General features: G+C 46.8%; 1 protein-coding gene and 1 pseudogene across 1 annotated transcript in view; both read left to right on the top strand.

Annotated features, from left to right (window-relative positions):
- Positions 1-16,483, top strand: part of LOC140388072 (anoctamin-1-like) — a 239,442-nt gene that overhangs the window by 34,492 nt on the left and 188,467 nt on the right. The window contains exon 4 of the mRNA XM_072471680.1: positions 6,032-6,130. Within this exon, the coding sequence (XP_072327781.1) occupies positions 6,032-6,130 (99 nt within the window). The remainder of the gene's footprint in view (positions 1-6,031; positions 6,131-16,483) is intronic.
- On the top strand, positions 3,100-3,267 carry LOC140388073 (small ribosomal subunit protein uS14-like; annotated as a pseudogene).

Here is a 16,483-nt window from a genome sequence, read left to right as displayed (position 1 = left end):
CACAGCAGTCAGATGCAGACCTAAGGCAGTTATACCAGACAGCTTATGCTGAAACAGAGGCAGAATGCATTTGCGAGTGTTATTACATTAAAAGTAAAATGTTAATGAGGAAATGGAGGCTGCCTCATGTGCTGGCAGATGAAAAGTGGGTGGTATACACCAAATAGCGATACCACCGAGTACCAGAATGAAATTTTGACAATGGCTCTTCAAATTCCAGTGGTTGGATATGTGGGAATTCGGAAAGTTCAAGTTAATATACAAAAACATTTTGATTGTCCTGGACTACGTAAAAATATAGTCAGATTTTGTCAAACATGTCACATATGTAATGTGATATAAAAACCTCAAGCAGTAATTAAACCTGCACCTTTAATTCCAATTTCAGCATTTCAGGAATGTTTTAACAGGGCCCTGGTTGACTGCGTAGGTTTGCTTCCTAAGACTAAAAGTGGAAATCAGTATTTGCTGACAATCATTGATATGCCCATCTGACTTCCAGAAACAATGGGCGGGATTCTCCAGTCCACCATCTGCATTTTCCTGCGCGGCATGCCCCCGTCAGCAGCGGGAGTCTCCATTCCGGCATCCAGCAAATGGGGTTTTCCCCACCCCACACCTTTGGGAAACCCACGGGTGTGGGTGCACTGCCGGCGGACCGGAGAATCCCACTGATGGAAAATTCCACTGAATACTTTCAGGAAAAATTATAGAAAAGGTGATTGTAGAGGAGTTGACCAAATTATTTACAAGATATCGATTACCAAAAGAAATGCAGTTGGATTAACTTTGTTATACCAAATCTGATGACAGAGGAATGTCAAATATTGGTAGCAGCCAAATGAAGGATCTGGGGCGAGATTCTCCGACCCCCCCGCCAGGTCGGAGAATCACCGGGGGCTGGCGTGAATCCCGCCCCCGCCGGTTGCCGAATTCTCCACCACCGGATATTCGGCGGGGGCGGGAATCGTGCCGCGCTGGTTGGCGGGCCCCCCCCCGCGATTCTCTGGCCCGGATGGGCCGAAGTCCCGCCGCTAAAATGCCTGTCCTGCCGGCGTAGATTAAATCACCTACCTTACTGGTGGGACAAGGCGGCGCGGGCGGGCTCCGGGGTCCTGGGGGGGGCGCCCACGGTGGCCTGGCCCGCGATCGGGGCCCACCGATCCGCGGGCGGGCCTGTGCCGCGGGGGCACTCTTTCCCTTCCGCCTTCGCCACGGTCTCCACCATGGCGGAGGCGGAAGAGACTCCCTCCACTGCGCATGCGCGGGAATGCCGTCAGCGGTCGCTGATGCTCCCGCGCATGCGCCGCCCGGAGATGTCATTTCCGCGCCAGCTGGCGGGGCACCAAAGGCCTTTTCCGCCAGCTGGCAGGGCGGAAATTTGTCCGGCGCCGGCCTAGCCCCTTAAGGTTGGGGCTCGGCCCCCAAAGATGCGGAGCATTCCGCACCTTGGGGAGGCGCGATGCCCGACTGATTTGCGCCGTTTTGGGTGCCAGTCGGTGGACATCGCGCCGTTTCCGGAGAATTTTGCCCCAGATATGTAAACGTAGATTTAAGAGGAAACACCATCGAAAAGATGCTTGCTACGTGCTCTGACTGGAAAAATCAGGAACAGTACAGAGGGCACTGTGAGTAACAAGTACCCTGCAACAATAGTTTAGACTGGGGATGTTCCAAAACTTCGAAAAAAATAGGCTGAGCTCAGAGCTTGTTTTTAAAAAGAAGCAAAGCAGTACTAAAGATTTTGTGGCACATTTTGTTTATGCCCTTTCCATCGTAAAAATGATCGGAATATTTGGTGCCATGGGACAGCATGAAGAGAATACTGAGCGGTGGAGCTAATTTACTGATAGTTTTGATTATTTTGTCCAGGTGAATAAAATTGCAGTAGATATTGCAGTCCCAACTTTTCTGAGTACAATTGGGGTTGGGGGGAGCGGTGCAGTGCGTGTGTGTGTGTGTGTGTGTGTGTGTGTGTGTGGAAATTTAACCTCCTGCAAACTCTGGTGCAGCCAGAAAAAACAGGCTTGAAAACCTATGATGAGATTGTGGAGATATTGCAAGGCCACTTCTCACCTAAACCTTGAGGCATTGCCGAGAGGTTCCATTACCAAACCAACAAGAAGATGAATCAATCACACAGTTTGTAGCTACTTTAAAAAAATTAGCGAAAATGCTGTGAATTAGAGAAACCTTGAATGACAACATTAGAGACAGACTAGAATGTGGGTTAAGAAGCAAAGTCATCCATTAAAGGCTGTTAACAGAAACAAACATAAACCTAAGAAGGCTTCAGAAGTCGCAATCTCGATTGTATTAGCAACTGAGGAAACTCAGCAATTAAATTTGAGCACTAAAATCCATAAAATGTCGGCTGAGACCCGAACATAGATAGAGGTTCGAAATTGCCGCCCGAGTGCAAAAACTGGAGGAATTGTGGCAAAAAGGGACATATCAAACATGCGTGCTGTGGAAAGAAACAACAAGTTCAAAACAAGAAATATTAAAAGCAAGAACCAAGTGTACCAAATGGAAAACCAAGTAGAGGGAAAAGGAGACACATGATACAAAATGGGCATGGAAAAGGACCAGAGTCAGTCAGATGACAAACTGTCAGTGAACGTACTGGTCATTGTGGCCGCAACAAATCTGATACTGGGTCACTCCTTTGCTGGATTGATAACCCGTGGAAACAGATGGACACTGGAGCAACAGTTTCGTTGGTACCAGAAATAGTTTTCCAAGAAAAACTATGACATACCACCTTAAAACCCTCAAAGGTAATACTAAAACCTATACTGGGGAGGTGGTTCTGTTGAAGGGCTGTATCGATGTAAATGTGCAGCTCAACAGACAGACCATAGACTTGTCCTTGCAAGTCGTTATAGGTAACAATTCAGCCCTATTGAGGAGGACCTGGCTGGAGAGAATCAAACTAAACTGGGCTGAGGTGAATCTCATGTCGGATTCCGAAATATGTCTACTGAAGATTTTAAATAAACATGACATTGTCTTTAATGGAGAGCTGGGAAGCATGAAAGAGATCTCAGTGTCAAGCTAAAGAGTAAGGATGAAAGTTTCTTTCTGTGTCTGGCCACCATGGGCCATCAGATTTAGTGGTCTCACCTCAGGAAGTTTGGCTAGAATTCCTGCTCATGCTGAGTCTGTACGAATCAACATGGCCTGATCCGGAAATATGGCCTCAACATGTGCCGCCAGTGCTTCAGACAATACACTAAAGACATCGGCTTCGTCAAGCTGAATTAAATTACAAAAGGAGCAAGAGTACATTCTATTGCAGTACGAAATGGAAATGTAGCATTTGTCGAACAACTCTGTCTGCATTTGGAAGAAGCAAACTTTCGTGATGCTCCATTTTTGTAAGCAAAATTTAAATGTCATTTGTGCTCAAAAACAAGAACGAAAAGACAAGCAAGATCCATAAAGGTGTGGTTAGTGCTGTTTGTCACCAGGCCCAAGGTTGAGGCAGAACAAGAGAGGCTGGTCAAGACTGGTGTCCTCGAACCTGTTAATGTGGGTAATTGGCCACATCAACACCCAAGATGAATAAAGATGGTTTGGTACGCCTATGTGGCAATTTTAATGTCACTATCAATCTGGTACTGTGTGCAGAACACTCCTCTTTGCCTATAATTGATGATTAATTTGCTGGGTTTGCTGGAAGCCAGCATTTCAGTAAAGTTGACCTTAGTCAAGCTTATCTCCAGATAATCATGAATCCAGATTCCCAACAATATTTGACAATTGTGACATACTAAGAACTATTCAGATATAAAAGACTTCCATTTGGCATCACATCTGCACCTGCATTGGCCGTGATACCATTCTAAGATCATTAGGAGTCCAGCCACACCCCCATCCCACGGCATAGCCCAGAGCCATTGGGCACCCGGAGGGGGCAGCAGATTATGGGACCTGTGCCAGTGACTCCCACAGGGGAGGTGCTGGAACACCGCAGCGCCTCTGAATCCCCCCACCTGACATTGGTGAATCTCATGGGCAGTGGGAAGAACAGGTTGGCACTTCATCGCCATTTACACCTGAAAGTCGGCCGGGCCCATCCAGGTCCAGGCCCTCCAGAGGATAGCTGCCAAAGTAAACCCAGGTCACAGGGTGAGATAGGCAGCAGGCTGCCTCCATATCTGATGTGCCATCTGGGGACCTACCTAGAAGGAGCATTAGACCATGAAAGATTAGAAAGTTAGACACCAGTTAAGCTGGCAGGGTGCAGCACACAGGATAGTGTTAGGGCACAATTATCGTATATAGCACTGTTACAGTTAAACACCTGTTTACCGACATTCCGAATCTCTATCTGAAGGGTGTGAGGGATGGGCCAGGCTGGGTGCAGAGAGGGTGTGCTGGAGGGGGTGCATGTGGGAGGCCGATGGAGGAAGGCCTGGGCCAGGCTGTCCGGCAGTCCGTTCCCGACCGGGGTTGCCCTCAGAGGTGGCAGAGGATGGGGCCAGAGGTGTGGGGGCCTACCTGACTCACCACCCCAAAACCGCCTCCCACCACCAGCCCCCTCCTCACCCCAACCTGCTCAGAGGGTCTATGGACCTGTGAGATGGAATGGCCAGCACACCTGCAGTGATCATCCGGGCAGATGTTAGAAAGTGATACCGAAGGCATTCCGTAGGGCGCATGGCGTCGGCCTCGATCTTTGGGCGATTCTCCGCCCGATTGCGTGTGTCGATTCCGGCACTGCTGGATGGAGAATCCGGCCCCTTGTGTTTGTCAGAGAATGGAATAAATGGAACTCCATCAACATTCATTGTAAGAATACAAAATTGGCTTTGTGAAGAACAAAGGATTTGGTCACCTCAAAGATCTGCAGGTGGGAGAAGGATTCAGACTGTGATTGAAATTACCACAGTACCTCACCAGGGACTACGCCTCAACACTGATGTGAGGTCACATGGTACAGTGGCCCACTTAGGAGACGGACTAAATTCCATCAGAGACAAAGGAGTCCAATCTACGCAGCTATTGGACTGCTGGTGTCAATTAGACAGCTAAAGTGCCGCACTGTAGTACCTTGAAAGAGAAATGAGGACCCTCTCTCCTATCATGCTCTAATTTTCAAGGTCACCTGGGAAACCAGCCTTCAGCAGATCAACTTTAGGAGCCAGCACAACTGCTGAGATACCTCTGCAATTTCAAAACTTCAGATAAATCATCGAATCATAGAATCCCTACACTGCAAAAGGAGATACGTCGAGTCTGCACCGACCCTTCGAAAGAACACTCTACTCATACCCACTCCCCTGTCCATCCTGCCCTGTCCCTGTAACCTAACTTGCACATTCTTGGACACTAATGGGCAATTTAGCATGGTCAATCCACCTAATCTATACATCTTTGGACTGTGGGAGGTAACCAGAGCACTCGGAGGAAACCCACGCAGACACGGGGAGAAAGTGCAAACTCCACACAGACAGTTACCGGAGGCCGGAATTGAACCCGGGTCCCTGGCGCTGAGAGGCAGCAGTGCTAACCACTATGCCACCCCAGTAGCAACAAAGTAGCAAGACAACTACAAAACAACAGGCCTGCAGCAAAACAGAGATCAAGTTAAATTATTTTTTAATAATTCTTGATCCTATGTTCATCTCTACCCAGTTTCAAGTGAGCGAGAGATTGAGTGAGATGTTGTCTTCTTTATTAACCTCCAGGGCAAGGGCGTGAAAAAATAATCTAGACTTTTCCTTTATAAGTACAAAAACCGTCTGCGAATTGAAGCTGACTCGATCACTGTGAGGGTACGAAATACACATATCCACAAACAAATATATATGATCATGTGCAATAAAAGGGGAACACCGTAACATTTCTGTGACAGTAACTTTATGAACTAGGAGGATGGGGGTTGTGAGAGTTAGGTAAATGATGAGCTAAAAGTCGTGACTTTTTTTTTCATTGATAGGATTTAAAAAACACTGTAACTGGTTTAAAAAAGTCAATTATATTTCCTTAATTTACTTCTTGCAATTTATCTTTTCTTTTCCAGACTAAAATACAAGGCACTGGTTATGTCAGGATACATGCTCCTTGGCATGTCCTCAGTCGAGAGGCTGAATTTCTAAAAATAAAGGTCCAGACCAAAAAGGTGAGTTTTAATCTGATGACAGCTCTACTGTCAGTTCCCCTGTTAAAAATAAGTATAACTATCGGAACTGTTTGGTTCTGTAGTGGGATGGCTAGTGACCCCGATTGTGTGAGGTTTTTGAATTACATACAGAGCTCATACAAGGGATTAAAGTATTCATGTAATTATCGAAATATTATAATTTTGGTATTGTAATGTAGCAATATATGATGGTGATATGTAATGTTGGTGTATTATGATATTGTAACGTTGGCTGTTAAGTGGGGTATTTTGATATTGGGATATGGCACATTGTATGATATTGTTTGGTTGGGGCTTGTGTTTGGTGTTGTGAAACTGAAATTTTGGAATATTGTGATATTTAAATGTGGGATATTGTGATTTTGGAGTATTGTGATCTTGGAATGTGGGATATTGTGTTTGTTGTAGATGTATTAGAATACTTGGGTATTGTGATGGGATTGCAATTTTAGGGTTTTATAATACTGGGATATTAGGACAATTTAAAAAATAATTCTGACACTATTATTAATTAGTGGAAATGGCATTTATTGTATTTGGAGATCTCCTTTGAGTGTATTGTTGTGTCATTTACTGTTGCAATTAGGAGTTAGATGTTTTTTTCATCATCTCAGAAAGGACAGCTGACATTACAGATCTCCACCATTGGATTCTTTTATTTTATGATGGCTAATTGTGATGACCAAATTCATTGTGGAAATAGATTTCTAGTTTTGCTAAAATGTCAATGTAAAAGAGTCTCACTGTATGGAATATTCATCTGATTTCACAGCTATTCTTGGGAATGGGTTGTTTGATAGTTTTCCTAAATTACGTCCATAGTGCTTTCAGAGAGAGTTTAATGGCTTTATTTTCAAAATGCACAATTACATAGAATTACATAGAATTTACAGTGCAGAAGGAGGCCATTCGGCCCATCGAATCTGCACCGGCTCTTGGAAAGAGCACCCTACCCAAGTCCATACCTCCACCCTATCCCCATAACCCAGTAACCCCACCCAGCACTAAGAGCAATTTTGGACACAAAGGGCAATTTAGCTTGGCCAATCCACAAGATATGTTACAATTTAGAAAGATACACAAGAATCGATTTCAAGATGTGTCACAATTGTTAATCTTATTATATTATTGTTGAATCCACGATAAGCAGGACGCATAGGTGATTGTAGAAATTAAAGAACAAGTTTTATTCCAACACACTTACAGTACTCCTCCACTCCCTTAAGAGTCTCCTTCCCCGGCCTGCAGCTCGGTCGGGGTTTTTATACAGCTGGGCTCTCCTTGTAAAGGGGAAACCCCTTAAAGGAGAAGTCTTGACTGCCTTAAAGGGGAAGTTCATATTCCAGGCGGTCATGGGAAATTGTGTGGTCCTGATCCCGGGAGATCCATTGGGGTTATATCAATTATATAAACAACGGTACAATTGCACTCACTTTTCACCCAACGTATTCCCTTTGTTGGGTGTTAGTGCTGAGTTCCCAGCTGTTGCTCAGTGATGGCGTGCTTGTCTTTGAGTTTGAAGGTTGTGGTTTCAAGTCTATCACCATATTCTTGAAAGCAAAAATCTAAACTGACAGTCCAGTGTAGTACTGAGGGACTGCGACACAGCCGGATGTGCTGCTTCTCAGGCATGTCTGCCCCTATAGATGGGCATAAATTGTTACTTTGAAGAAACAAATGAGAGTTATTCCTGATATTCTGACCAATTAACGTCACAAACAAAAAGATTTTCTGGACATTGTTACATTGCTATTTGAGAATCTCCATGTTTCCCACATTACATCATCACAGTGATGAAAGTACAAACAGACTTAGTTGGCTGCAAAGTGCTTTTGGACATCCTGAAGGGCACTGTATCACTGCGACTCTTTGGGACGGATCCTCTGGTCCCCCCGCTGCATGTTTCCCGGCAGTGCAGCATTCATTGGCGGTGGGATTCTCTACTCCGGCTGCTTGTCAGTGGGAATTCCGATTGAGTTCACTCCACGCTGCCAGGAAACCCACAGGCAGGGGGTGGGTGCACTGCCGGCGGGAAAGGGGTATCCCAACGGCCAAAGAATTCCGGCCTTCCTTTTATATGTATGATTCAATCAAATTTCATATTTAACATATCAGAAATCAACCGTTTAGTGGTACAACCAAAATGTACAAATAAATTAAAACAGAACTTTGCCAAGCCAGTCACTTAAATTTCCCAAACCATTTTACTTGCACCCAATCAGATCCCAGCAAACTACGAAACTGAACAAAAGCTATCAATCAAAAGGAAAGAAACTGAGCCAAGTAAATTTCTGTAAACTATGATTATTTTCCTTCCCCTTCGCATGCCAACTGAAATGAAAAATTAATGTATTTTAAAAATTTGCAAAAGCATTTTAATTTACTCATAAAGTTTCCAAACTCTTTTTTCAAATGTTGCCCCTGAGGCCTGGCCCCATTTAAAGGGGCCTAGGACTCAAATTGGGATCCATTCCCAATTATTGTGAACAGCCGCTGCTGGATGTTGTCAGGTTCCTGGCGCATATTGACTTATTAAAGCTCACAATTGCCCACACACTTTTCATTTGTCATTGTTGCCTACACATTTGTTCCTTCTGTTTCTCGCACTTTTACATTGAATAAATAAAAACCTGTTTAATGATGAAAAACCGCCTCAGAATTGTTCCGGCACAGAAGGAGGCCACTTGGCTCATCGCGTCTGCAAACTGTTATACTGATAGATTATTCATAAAGAGCAGAGGAACTAATTGTTATGCAAATATATATCCCAGGGTGCCACATTCACTGTCACATTGTGGTCATGTGTCGAGTAACAATGTATCAATCTATCAGTCCACCAGCCACATGGAGAGCAGGAAGACATGCACTCAGTGAAGTTCCAGTTTTTTGACTCTAAGGATGGAATCTTACCAGAAAATGGCCAAGTGTCAGTTCTGGCAAGCAAAATGGTGTGAATCCTGCCAACAGCATCAGTGGGATTTCTCACGGAACTTTGAGCATCTTTGCCAAAAGAAAAGTGTGGCCATGGCTTATGCCATCACTCTGGCAGACATGGCCAGTTAGAGTCAGGAAACGGCTACAGACAAATGGAGGTGCCATCTTAAAACAGGGTCCTGACTAGTGCTGCAGTGTAACAGCCCCCAGCCCACATTACGGAGGTCTCGGGGGCGCTCCCTTCCTCACTGCCCAACATTCATTGCCGGCATCCTCCTCACGACATTCATCGCCGGCAAACAACCCCCCGCCCCCCCCCCCCCACCTCTCGCCTGACATTCATTGCCGGCATCCCCCCAACAATGCACGCTTCGTTCAACACATATATATGCACCACCAGCCACATGGCATTCTCACAAGAGTCCACCCTGGCACTGCTCCCTGGCACAGTTTAACAGTGACAATCTGACAGTGGCAACCTGACAGAGCCATCTTATGCTGGGAGCAGGGCTAGAGCATTTCCCAGGAATGTCCATCTAGCCCCCAGGACTACACCGACCTCTGTGCTCCTGACGACGTTTCCTAAACTGCCTCACACCTGGCCAAACCTATTGTAAATGATGCCGGCGTGACACCCGATTAATATTTGGTCAGATGGGGAGGACTGGAAACAGTGCATGCTAAAGACATGCTCATGTATTATAATGAGGTTTCCAGGCTCACACAACACCATTGGACTACTCCACCGGACCGGGCAGGGCAGGTGGGAAAATTGCAAAACCTAATCATGGCGGAGAGATTCGCGTTTTTTGATTCTCTCCAGATTTTGAACCCGCCTTGATTTTCTCACGGACAGAGAGTGCGGGCTCAGAATCGTCTCCTAAAGCGTGCTTATTTCTAACTTACGGGAGCCAAAATAAAAAACATGGCAGTGAGCGTCTGTGAGTAAAAAAACAAACAGTTTAAACAAATGTAATGCTGAATTAGATTAATAGCCAACCCAAAGAGAGAGAGAATCTGAGTGAGTTGTGAGAAAATGAAATGGCCGCTGCAGTAATGAACACACAGCTCCAGCCCGTGATAAATTAGAAAGCTGATAATGTTGTATGGGCATTTGTAAAGTTTAAACAAATTCTGACATTCAGTAACTTTCTAAAAGGCACGAGTAAAGAGGAAAGGGTCAGTGATATCTTTCTGTGGCCAGGAGATCAATGTAATATTTGTTTAATTGCTGGGTGGTCAGTGAAGGTGACAGCAGAATCAGGTGAACCTGTTGACAATTTTATGACTAGATCGGAAAATGTGGCCTGAAAATGAAAATGTAAGATGAACGGTGCGAGATCAGCTTATCTGCGGCTCTTCACACCCTGAAGTAAGAAATTGATTGGAAAGGACAAGTTCACAATATCACAGGCTATATACAGTGCCAGAGTACATGGTGCTATGAGTAGACAAATGAAGATGCTGACTACTCAAACGGTTAAGTTTTACTTGAGTCATGAGAAAGGCATAGTTGGTGCAGTGGAACAGCAACCAAAGAATGGATTGGATTGGATAGGATTTGTTTATTGTCACGTGTACCGAGGTACAGTGAAAAGTATTTTTCTGCGAGCAGCTCAACAGATCATGAAGTACATGAGAAGAAAAGGGAATAAAACAAAATACATAATAGGGCAACACAACATATACAATGTAATTACATAAGCACTGGCATCGGATGAAGCATACAGGGTGTAGTGTTAATAAAATCAGTCCATAAGAGGGTCATTTAGGAGCCTGCTGACAGTGGGGAAGAAGCTGTTTTTGAGTCTGTTCGTGCGTGTTCTCAGACTTCTGTATCTCCTGCCTGATCGAAGAAGTTGGAAGAGTGAGTAAGCCGGGTGGGAGGGATCTTTGATTATACTGCCCGCTTTCCCCAGGCAGCGGGAGGTGTAGATGGAGTCAATGGATGGGAGGCAGGTTCGTGTGATGGACTGGGCAGTGTTCACCACTCTCTGAAGTTTCTTGCTGTCCTGGGCCGAGCAGTTGCCATACATGGCTGTGATGCAGCCTGATAGGATGCTTTCTATGGTGCATCTGTAAAAGTTGGTAAGAGTCAATGTGGACATGCCGAATTTCCTTAGTTTCCTGAGGAAGTATAGGCGCTGTTGTGCTTTCTTGGTGGTAGCGTCGACATGGGTGGACCAGGACAGATTTTTGGAGATGTGCACCCCCAGGAATTTGAAACTGCTAACCATCTCCACCTCGGCCCCGTTGATGCTGACAGGGGTGTGTACAGTACTTTGCTTCCTGAAGTCAATTACCAGCTCTTTAGTTTTGCTGGCATTGAGGGAGAGATGGTTGTCGCTACACCACTCCACTAGGTTCTCTATCTCCCTTCTGTATTCGGACTCATCGTTATTCGAGATCCGGCCCACTATGGTCATATCGTCAGCAAACTTGTAGATGGAGTTGGAACCAAGTTTTGCCACGCAGTCGTGTGTGTACAGGTAGTAGAGTAGGGGGCTAAGTATGCAGCCTTGTGGGGCGCCGGTGTTGAGGACTATTGTGGAGGAGGTGTTGTTGTTCTTACTGATTGTGGTCTGTTGGTCAGAAAATCGAGGATCCAGTTGCAGAGTGGGGAGCCAAGTCCTAGGTTTTGGAGCTTTGATATGAGCTTGGCTGGGATTATGGTGTTGAAGGCGGAGCTGTAGTCAATAAATAGGAGTCTAATGTAGGAGTCCTTGTTTTCGAGATGCTCTAGGGATGAGTGTAGGGCCAGGGAAATGATGTCTGATGTGGACTGGTTGCAGCGGTATGCGAATTGCAGTGGATCAAGGCGTTCTGGGAGTATGGAGGTGATGCGCTTCATGATCAACCTCTTGAAGCACTTCATTACGACTGAAGTCAGGGCCACTGGTCGGTAGTCTTTGAGGCACGTTACCTGGTTCTTCTTTGGTACCGGTATGATGGTGGTCTTCTTGAAGCAGGTGGGGACCTCGGAGTGGATTAGGGACAGGTTAAAGATGTCCGTGAATACCTCTGCCAGCTGGTCCGCGCAGGCTCTGAGTGCACGACCAGGGATCCCGTCTGGGCCCGTCGCCTTCCGAGGGTTCACTTTCAGGAAGGCCAATCTGACTTTGGAAGCTGTGATGGTGGGTATGGGTGAATTATGGGCTGCTGGGGCACTCGCCAGCGGATTGTTGGTTACCTGCTTCAACCGAGCATAGAATGCATTGAGTTCATCGGGGAGGGGTGCGCTGCTGCCAGAGGTACTGTTCGGCTTCGCTTTGTAGCCCGTTATGTTGTTTTGTCCTTGCCCCAACCGCCGAGAGTCTGTCTGTGACTCTAGCTTGGTTTGATATTCTCTATTGGCATTCCGGATGGCTTTGCGGAGGTCGTGCCTGGATTTCGTGTATCGGTCAGGGTCGTCTGCCTTGAACGCCTCAGATCTGTCCTTCAGTAGGGAGTCAATCTCGCGATTGAGCCATGGTTTCCGGTTGGGGAATGCACGTACTGCTTTCTTTGGCACGCGGTCGTCCACACATTTGCTGATGAAGTCTGTGACGGTGGTGGCATACTCATTTAAGTTGGTCGCTGAGTTCTTAAATATGGACCAGTCCACTGTCTCTAAGCAGTCACGTAAGAGCTCTTCTGTCTCCTTGGACCAGCACTGCACAACCTTCTTAGCTGGATTCTCCTGCTTGAGTTTCTGCCTGCATGCCGGGAGAAGGAGCACCGTCTTATGGTCTGATTTCCCAAAGTGCGGTCGGGGGATGGAACGGTAGGCGCCCTTGATTTTTGAGTAGCAGTGGTCAAGAGTGTTGTCGCCCCTGGTGGGACAGGAGATGTGCTGGTGGAATTTTGGCAGTACACTCTTGAGGTTGGCCTTGTTGAAGTCTCCGGCCACGGTGAACAAGGCCTCCGGGTGTTCTGTTTCGTAGTTGTTTATTACTGTGTATAGTTCGTCCAGCGCCTTCCTCACTACTGCCTGGGGTGGGATGTAGACCGCTGTGATAATGGCTGAAGTGAACTCACGTGGAAGATAATATGGGCGGCACTTCACGGTCAGGTATTCCAGGTCTGGGAGCAGTAGGTCGCCAGAGTCGCCACATCGAAGCACCAGGAGGAGTTGATGAGGAGGCAAACCCCTCCACCCTTCTCTTTGCCTGATGATGCCGTGCGGTCCGCCCGGTGAATTGAGAAGCCTTCAGGTTGTATGGCACAGTCCGGTGAGGCAGAGGTGAGCCATGTCTCTGTGAAACAGAGCACACAGCAGTCTCTTACTTCCCTCTGAGAGGTAAGTCTGGCGTGAAGTTCATCCAGCTTGTTTTCGATCGCTTGGACCACGAATGCAGACCAGACAGAGGGAAAGATACATAAGATTGTGGGCAGCCACACGTGTTCATAGATAGAAGGAAATGCCTCACGTATAGATCAAACAAGAGAGTTGTTGAAAGCCCAACCACTGGGAAAAGATATGCAGAATGAAGAAAGAAGATAACAAATGTGTTATAAAAGACAGAACAACAAAGCAAATGAGAGGAGAAATAAAGCAAAACATTCTTACCCTGGAAGGTGACAATGGGTTTGAGGACACAATGGGCACAGGGACCATAAAATGGGCCGATGCTTCATTTCCCAGAGAAATTCACACAACCATTCAGATCAGGAAGGGCTGTGGAAATAATCTCACAACCATAAATCTGAAGCAGAAACTTATAACACACAGAGTAATATCACCCTACTCACACTAAACCAGGGGCTGGATTCTCCGAGCCTCCGCACCAAAATCGCGTTCGGCGCAGGGGCGGAGAATGGACGTTCGCGTGGGAATCATGGCTGGCACCGCTCTCGCGATTCTCCAGTCCCCGGAGAATCATTCGCGAATCGCGGGCGCGCGGCCTACTCTGCACGGGTAGGGGGCTATTGACAGAGGCCCCCTCCCGCGATTCACCGAGGGTAACTGGCCACGTTCTCGACCGCTTGGTCCTAACCACGTATCAGCCATCGGGAACCTTGGGTGGCGGCTGCGGACTCAGTTTGCAGCTGCCCTGGTGGGGGCCGGGGGATCCTTCACTGGGGGGGGCCTCATGGATGGCCAGGCAAGCGATCGGGCGGCACCGATCCGCGGGCGCACGCGATCTCGGGGGGGGGGGGGACCTACCTCTTCCATCCCGGTCCGCGGTGCTAGTCCACCATGGCGCACGGGAGCGGGGCGCAAGTGATTTCTGGGAGGTAAGTTTCTCCTTTAAAAACATTTACCTTCACAGGAGCAGGCCTTTGGATTTCGGCGGGAGCGGGGCGCAAGTGATTTCTGGGAGGTAAGTTTTTCCTTTAAAAACACTTACCTAGTCCCGTTTCTGTTCTTCTTTTCTGTTTTATTTTTTTACTTTTATTTTTTCAATATAAGGCGGGAACCGAAAGTTCGACCCGCGGACCTCTGGGAAGGCCCCCCCCAAACCAATAAATTCTGGTGGAGAGGAAATCCGAGACACTACACGTGTAGTGTCTCCCACCCACCCTCCTCCTCTAACCTAATAATAAGATCCATTTGTGTGAGGTAAGTGCCATATTATATTATTATTATTAGCATTATTATATTATATTATTAGCATTGCGTAGGTCAAGGAGACACAGCCGGAGTGAGAGAGATACAGACAGTGAGAATTTGGTAGTTTGGTGCAGTGAGGTAACCAGGAAAGGTAAGTGGTTAATCTAATTGTGCTGTTTTTCAGTTAAAAGTGCAGTGTAGATTAGTGTCTGATTGGCTGAAGCTGCCCCCACCATAAACTTAAATTAAACTAATTAATTAATTAGTGATGGCTGGTCAGGTGATGTGCTTGAGCTGCTTGATGTGGGAGCTGGCAGATCCCATTGCGAGCTGCAGCGACCACATCTGCAGTAAGTGTTCGCTGCTCGAAGAGCTCCGGCTCAGAGTTGATGAGCTGGAGTCTGAGCTTCAAACACTGAGGCACATCTGGGAGGGGGAGACTTACCTGGACTGTGTTTCAGGAGGCAGTCACACCTGTCAGAGTAAGTAGTTTAAATCCTGCCAGTGGCCAGGGACAGCAGGATGTGACTGCAAGTCAGGCAGGTAAAGGGAACCAGCAGTCAGGAACTCAGGAGCCTCAGCCCTTGACTCTGTCCAACAGGTATGAGGCACTTGCTCCCTGTGTGGATGGCGAACAGGGTTGCAAGAAGGATGAGTCAGCTGACCAAGGCACCATGGTTCAGCAGGCCATTCGAGGGGAGGGAGTAAATAGGCAAGTTGTAGTTGTAGGGGATTCTATTATCAGGGGGATAGATAGTATCCTTTGTGAGCAGGATAAAGAGTCCCGCATGGTATGTTGACTGCCCGGTGCTAGGGTGCGGGACATCTCTGACCGGCTTGAAAGGATACTGGAGAGGGAGGGGAGGATCCAGTTGTTGTGGTCCATGTCGGTACCAACAACATAGGCAAGTCTAGGAAAGAGGACCTGTTCAGAGATTATAAAGAGCTAGGATTCAAATTAAAAAACAGGTCCTCAAGGGTCATAATCTCCGGATTACTGCCCGAGCCACGTGCAAATTGGCATAGGGAGGCAAGAATAAGGGAAGTTAACACGTGGCTGAAAGAGTGGTGTGGGAATGAGGGGTTCCTTTTCATGGGACACTGGCATCAGTTTTGGGACAGGGGGGACCTATACCATTGGGATGGTCTCCACCTGAACTGAACTGGGACCAGTGTTCTGGCGAAAAGAGTAAATAGGGTGGTCAATAGGACTTTAAACTAAAGATTGGAGGGAAAGGGAAAGTCAGGGAACCAAGAGGTGAAGTAATCAGCGGGGAACGTAGCTGCTTAGGAATACAAAAAAACACGAACAGACAAAACTCAAGAGTGGTTACGATTGTCACCATCCCACAAAATATGACACAGAGTATGGAAAGGCTCAGTAAACCAAGGTCCACCACACTAAGAAAACAAAAAGGGACGGTCAATAGAGAATTAAAGGTGCTATATTTAAATGCGCGCAGTGTACGGAACAAGGTAGATGAGCTTGTGGCCCAGATTGTGACTGGCAGGTATGATGTGGTAGGCATCACAGAGACATGGTTGCAGGGGGTTCAGGACTGGAATTTAAACATCCAGGGATTCACAACCTATCGAAAAGACAGAGAGGTGGGCAGAGGGGGCGGGGTTGTCTTGTTAATTAGGAATGAAATTAAATCAATAGCACTAAACGACATAGGGTCAGATGATGTGGAGTCTGTGTGGGTAGAGTTGAGGAACCACAAAGGCAAAAAAACCATAATGGGAGTTATGTACAGGCCTCCTAACAGTGGTCAGGACCGGGGGCACAAAATGCACCACAAAATAGAAAATGCATGTCAGAAAGGCAAGGTCGCAGTGATCATGGGGGACTTCAATATGCAGGT

The sequence above is a fragment of the Scyliorhinus torazame genome, chromosome 13 (genome assembly GCF_047496885.1).
Source record: "Scyliorhinus torazame isolate Kashiwa2021f chromosome 13, sScyTor2.1, whole genome shotgun sequence".
Taxonomy (NCBI): domain Eukaryota; kingdom Metazoa; phylum Chordata; class Chondrichthyes; order Carcharhiniformes; family Scyliorhinidae; genus Scyliorhinus; species Scyliorhinus torazame.
Note: the sequence above shows the minus strand (reverse complement) of the source record. Positions and strands in the feature narration are given on the sequence as shown.